At 40.2% G+C, this 6,356-nt stretch overlaps 1 protein-coding gene across 1 annotated transcript; it reads right to left on the minus strand.

The window, feature by feature from the left end:
• Positions 1–415: 415 nt before the first annotated feature.
• Positions 416–1,176, minus strand: LOC307152657 (uncharacterized protein). Its single transcript, XM_079861482.1, has 3 exons — positions 986–1,176; positions 730–881; positions 416–619 (listed from the first exon to the last, which is right to left on the minus strand). The coding sequence occupies exons 1-3, from the start codon at positions 1,166–1,168 to the stop codon at positions 493–495; spliced, it is 462 nt and encodes a 153-aa protein (XP_079717608.1). The 5' UTR covers positions 1,169–1,176; the 3' UTR covers positions 416–492.
• Positions 1,177–6,356: the final 5,180 nt, after the last annotated feature.

A 6,356-nucleotide genomic window follows, 5' to 3' on the forward strand; every position in this document is an offset into this window, starting at 1 on the left:
CGCAACCAAATCATGATGTTCTTCCGTGAGCCAGGTTTCTGTTATTGCTATTGCTGTGAATTTATTTTCCACTTGTTTTAGACACTGTTTGATTTTTGAAAGCACACCCTTGCACACTTGTCCACAAGTGTGCAAGGGGCCCAAAACAGCGTACAAGGTCAGGATAGTGTTCAATGTAGAGATGCTTAGGACGGAGTTTGAAATCTGGAAAGGCTTCTTTCAGCATCTCTCTATGATCCTATAACATGACAGCATGTCAAACGCATCCACCCTCTGCTCTCGGCTCGTGGACGCACCAGACTCATGTTTACAAGATCAATGAATAAACAATGAAGAAAGTGCCAATGAATGACTGCTTTGAGTAGCAACATTACAAATAATAATCATCTCGTTCATTAGACTTCAGATTGCTTACCGTGTTTTTCCAGCAATGTCCTCAATCAGACTCTGCGCCAGGAATGCGTCTGCCGAAGTCCTCATGCGATACTGCTTCTAGGCTGTTTCCGGAGTGTGTCCCAAGAGCTGAGCCACCGCGTTCCTCTCCACCTCCAGCAGGTTCTCAGCAGCCGTCTCGAAGGCCATCCGGGCGTCACCGCTGGTCACTGCTGGAATGTTGTATCTAGAACACAGGGCAACATTAGAATGCAAAAGAACAAGTGGACCATGTGCACATTTGTGTACTTTAGATTGAGTAAAAAGATTATACAGATATGCATAAATGGCACTTACTTGGCATGGAGTCTTTTTAGATCATTACAGGGGTTGTGGATCGGCCTTCCGGTACTGGAAACAAAAAAATGGCCCTGTGCCGTCGCATTGTCCCCTGACCTGAGACCCTGGAGCATCACCGGCCGCATTTGGTCAAAGTACAGGCCAAACCACTGGGAAAAAGAAATAAATATATTTCAAAACACACACGCACATGCACACACACACACACACACACACACACACAGATATAATGTAATTTTGAATAAAAATGTACATGTTCCTGGTCAGCGGTCAGAGGAACTTCAGCGACTTGTGATGCGGCCGTTTTATGCTCCTTCACCGCCACAGACGAGCCGTTCTGAGTACGGGTTCTCCCCTGCCATTCCTCAACCTGCAAACACAAAGTTGTGCACATTCGATGACAGGTCTCACTAATAATCAAAAGGTACACACACATCTGTGAACCACAAGAGATCAGGAGGCATTGATGAAATAAAAAAAAATAAAAAAGGTTACGGTCCCACTTTATATTAAGTGGCTTTAAGTACTATGTACTTACATTGGAATTAATAATTTGATACAATGGACTTATTGTGTACATGCATGTTTTTACATTGTACTTATATTTTGAAAATACCTGCATGTAATTACAGCTGTAATTAATTTATGTAATTACATTTATAATTACACTGTTGACCCTTCCCTAACACCTTAACCCACCCTTAAACCCACCCATACCACCACACCTGTCCCTAACCTTACCCGTATCACACCTCAATAGCAGCACAAGTGTTTTACAATACAACCTGAACACAATAAGTACATTGTACTTATTTTTCGATGTAAGTACATAGTACTTAAAGCCACTTAATATAAAGTGGGACCAAGGTTACTAAAATACACTTACCGTCATGTTGGTTACAACACCGGGCCGCTGGAGGAGCTTGAGCATAACGATGGCCTCCAAATAGTAGAGGACCAGCAGACGGTCGTTCTTATAAATTTTTATTATTTTATTACGTTCTTATTATCCTCCCCAGAAACGGCTTCTGGACCCTGGAGTTTCCCCATAACCGTCAGGAAATTTTTGTGTCAACTCTTTGTTGACTTTGACATACCAGCCCGTATGCCATCCAGAGGACTGATAAAGTCTGTACAATTACTGAAGAGACTTTTGTCCTTGGTGTGGATGCTGGTGGACATGATGATGTACTTCATGAACCTTAAAGAGAGAGAAAGAAATGGTTTTTACAGTCAGAAGACAGCCTATCTGATAATTATCAGTTGACAGTAACACAATGTGTTTGTTACGTTACACAGTCCTGACCTGACCTTTTCTAGTAGTTGAGCACTGTCTGCTTGGAGAGTTGGGTCTGGGTGAGTACATTAAAGTACTCTCGCACCTTCTCCACCTCTCTAACAAACGACATGCTCGGCTCATTTGGGTCCATGTAGTGCATGAACCAGGAGACAGATTCCACCTGTAATTATACATTACACATTAAAATCTGCAGGGCTGAATGTAAAACAGGTTAACATGTGACCACAACACACAGTTTATGGATAAGAACCAAACCACATTTTGGCAACACTTATTTTTAACAGTTAGTACCATAGTAATGACAGTAAATTATGCATAATTAAATGCAAATAAACCTCAACCAAATCCTAATACTAACTATAGTAAGTACAATTATTACTTAATATTACACAGTACTTAAATATATATGTAATGTTTCCTGTCCTGTGTTTCCCTTGTCTTGTGTGCACTTTTGTTATTTCCTGTTCTGTGTCATGTTTTTGTAGTCCTTTGTAGTTTTTCTTGCTTATTAGTTCTCCCAGGTGTTTCTAATTAGCCACACCCCCTTGTTATCTTGTTTAGCTTGTTTGTCTGTGTATTTAAACCTCTGTGCTTCAGTTGTTGGTTGTCGGTCGTTGTTTAATGTACTGTTACCTGTTCTTGTCCTGAGTTCCGTGTTCCGCCTGGATTACCTGTTTGTTTTATTAAATGTATGCTTGCACTTGGATTCTCTCTCTGCTTCATCCTTGCCTCAGCGTGACAATATAATTACACTGTAACATTGACACCTTAAAATAAAGTGTAACCTATTTTTTCTTAATGTATTTATTCATTTTTCTGTGTGTGTGTGTGTGTGTATGTGTGCGTGCGTGACATTTAAATGTATCTTTTCTTTTAAAATTACCTTTTGTTTGCTCCTCTTGTTGCTCAAGTCCACACGCAAGAAATGGAAAAACCCCTGAAGAAGGGGATGGTCAATAGAGTGCTTCTTATAGAGGCCCTTTTTGTTCATCTCCACCCGAACATCAGAGGTCCACCTCGGTCCCCCAGTGCTGAAATCAAATAAACCAGGTGGTCAAATGATTGTGTATATGTTCAAGAGAAATCATGTCCAATATCTGCATCTGCTCTCTGTGAAGGATGATGTGAAACTTTACCTCTGATAGTACTCCTCAGAGCTGTCATTCTGGCTCCACAGCTGGCGGCTCGCTCTCAGCATCCCTCGTGGAGCTCTGAGGAACGGAAGATGGCGCAGGAAGGAGTGGAGGAATGTTCCTCACCACCAAGCCCTTCATATCCATTTCCTCTAACAAGCTAAGAAAAGAAAAACAGTGAATACACACACATTTGATGGAATATTGAGTATTGTACTGCAACAGGACAAAGCAGTGAGGCATAAAGGTAAATTACACACCTGGCAAGAGGATCAGCCGCTCCCAAAATCTCCTGAATCCTCTGGTACTCCCAGAACCGCCGGGTGTGGGTGAACTCGGCCATCTCCTTCTTCGCCTGAATCACAGTGGCTTGGATGTCCTCCTCAGAGCTTCCCTGCATGCACAGCGTCCTCAGATGCCCTGGAAGAGTGCGCGGCGCCTTCCTGCAGATCGGGCAGAGGAAGTAAATCCTGCTGTGGAACGCACTGTATGAACAAACAAACAAAAGAGATTATTTTAACACATACAAGTTAAATTAAATGTAGTCAACTTAGTCTGCAGCTTAGTAAAGAAGCACCACTTTGCAAAAACAACCACAAAAATATTTTACAAAATGTAAAAAGTTTTATTAAAAAAAAAAAAGTTTATTCATTAAACTTGTTCCTCAAAGTGAACAAAAGGGGGACAGGGGGTGAATAGTGGTGTCTTTTAGAAAGTGATTTTACAAAATGTTTTCTAACTGTTCAAAGACACACTAATTTTGAAAATAAAGTTAACATTGTTATACTTGTATTGTACCTTTAACATTAATGCTTTATTGGAGATACTGGTGTCTGTTAATGTTGTTGCCAGTCCAGATATCAAATCAGAGATGTTTTACTGATATGTTACGGCTTTGTGTAACAGACACCACTATCCACAATTGGCAAAGGGAGATTGAAATTTGATTTATCTCTTCAGAAAACAACAAAATACATAATATTTATCTAGTAAATGATTATTGATTTTTAAGTCAAGTCAAGTCATCTTCATTTATATAGCGCTTTTAACAATGTAGATTGTTTCAAAGCAGCTTTACAGAGATAAGCGTATAATTTAAGGTAACAGAGATTGTTTCGGCTTTACAGCAGAGTTAAGTTATTTCCATCTAAAGTTAGTTTTGATTTATTTGCTTCCGTCGCAATGATCATTTGTTATTAAATTAGGGGCCGCTAAGACGACACCATTCCCTCTACACAAACTTTAAACGCTATCCTGTGAGAAACGCTGATGGCGTTCATATGCGCATTTAGAATGGGTTCTATAGTTATGTGCGTTTGAATATATGCAGGTTTGGAATTCCCTACAAGCCAAGCCTAAACAAAGTACTTGTCTTTCCCTATAAATTTTGATAAAGAATTTTATTTTATTTTGTTGCTTTGGGGTAGGAACGCGAAACGGATTTTCCCGACAACGCCTTATCTGTAGAGTGGTAGTGGGATCCTCCATAGGGAGAGACTAGTTGGCACTTCAGCACTGCATTGTCATCGGTCCAGGCGAAGGTCCTTTCGTCAGATCTGGATACGGCCTGGATCCGGCAGGCTGCAGGAAAACCTCGGGATAAACACAGACACTAAAATTAGCGTAGATGCCATTCTTCTCATGATGTAACGAGTACATCAGGATTTTTGGGAAGTGTTCCCGGTTCCGGCTGACCTAATCTATGCAGCCTAACATTAAATTATAGAAGTCTATAATGTATTATGTGAAAGCTAGGTCAAAGAGATGTGTCTTTAATCTGGCTTTGAACTGACAGAGTGTGTCTGCTTCCCGGACAATGGTAGGAAGACTGTTCCAGAGTTTTGGTGCTAAATAGGAAAAGGATCTACCGCCAGCAGTCGATTTTGATATTCTAGGTATTATCAACTGGCCGGAATTTTGAGATCGCAATAGACGTGACGGACTATAATGCGTTAAGAGCTCGCTCATGTACTGCGGAGCTAAACCATTTAGTGCTTTGTAAGTGATCAGCAATATTTTAAAATTGATGCGATGTTTAATAGGGAGCCAATGCAGTTTTGACAGAACCGGGCTAATATGGTCATACTTCCTGGTTCTGGTAAGAACTCGAGCTGCTGCGTTTTGAACCAGCTGTAGTTTGTTTATTAAGCGTGCAGGGCAACCACCCAGTAGAGCATTACAATAATCTAGCCTTGAGGTCATGAACGCATGAACTAATTGTTCCGCATTTGTCAATGAAAGCATATGGCGTAATTTAGATATATTTTTAAGATGGAAAAATGCAGTTTTACAGATACTAGACACGTGACTTTCAAATGAAAGATTGGTATCAAAGAGCACACCCAGGTTCCTAACCGACGACGAAGACTTAACAGAGCAGCCATCGAGTGTTAGACAGTATTCTAGATTATTACGTGAGGAAGTTTTTTGTCCAATAATTAGAAACTCTGTTTTTTCAGAATTTAGAAGTAGGAAATTACAAGTCATCCAATTTTTTATATCCGCTATGCATTCCGTTAATTTTGTGAATTGATAAGTTTCGTTAGGTTTTGAAGAAATATAGAGCTGAGTATCATCGGCATAACAGTGAAAGCTAATGCCATGTTTCCTAATGATATCTCCTAATGGTAGCATGTACAGAGTGAACAGCAACGGTCCTAGTACTGAGCCTTGTGGTACGCCATACTGAACTTGTGATCGATGAGACATCTCATCATTTACTGCTACAAACTGATAACGGTCAGATAAGTATGATTTAAACCATGCTAGTGCAATTCCACTAATGGCAACATAATGTTCTAATCTATTTAAAAGAACGTTGTGGTCAATGGTGTCAAATGCAGCACTAAGATCGAGTAACACTAATAGAGAGATACAACCACGATCGGATGATAAGAGCAAATCATTTGTGACTCTAATGAGAGCTGTCTCAGTACTATGGTACGGTCTAAATCCTGACTGGAAATCCTCGCAGATATCATTTCTTTCAAGAAAGGAACACAGTTGTGAGGATACTGCCTTTTCTAATATCTTTGACAGAAAAGGTAGATTCGAGATCGGCCTGTAATTGACTAATTCTGTAGGATCAAGTTGCGTTTTTTTAACAAGCGGTTTAATCATAGCCAGCTTAAAGTTTTTTGGTACGTATCCTAGAGACAAAGACGAATTAATGATATTAAGAAGAGGATCTA

The sequence above is a fragment of the Squalius cephalus genome (assembly GCF_949319135.1).
Source record: "Squalius cephalus genome assembly, chromosome: 24".
NCBI classification, from domain to species: Eukaryota; Metazoa; Chordata; class Actinopteri; order Cypriniformes; family Leuciscidae; genus Squalius; species Squalius cephalus.

Excerpts from the sequence above, each read along its gene's own strand:
- LOC307152657 (XM_079861482.1), bottom strand. The coding sequence starts at position 1,168 with ATGTGTGTGTACCTTTTGATTATTAGTGAGACCTGTCATCGAATGTGC. Across the intron at positions 882-985 it reads TGACCGCTGACCAGGAACAT|TGGTTTGGCCTGTACTTTGA; the intron begins GTACATTTTTAT and ends TCTTTTTCCCAG. Across the intron at positions 620-729 it reads CTAAAAAGACTCCATGCCAA|ATACAACATTCCAGCAGTGA; the intron begins GTAAGTGCCATT and ends CCTGTGTTCTAG.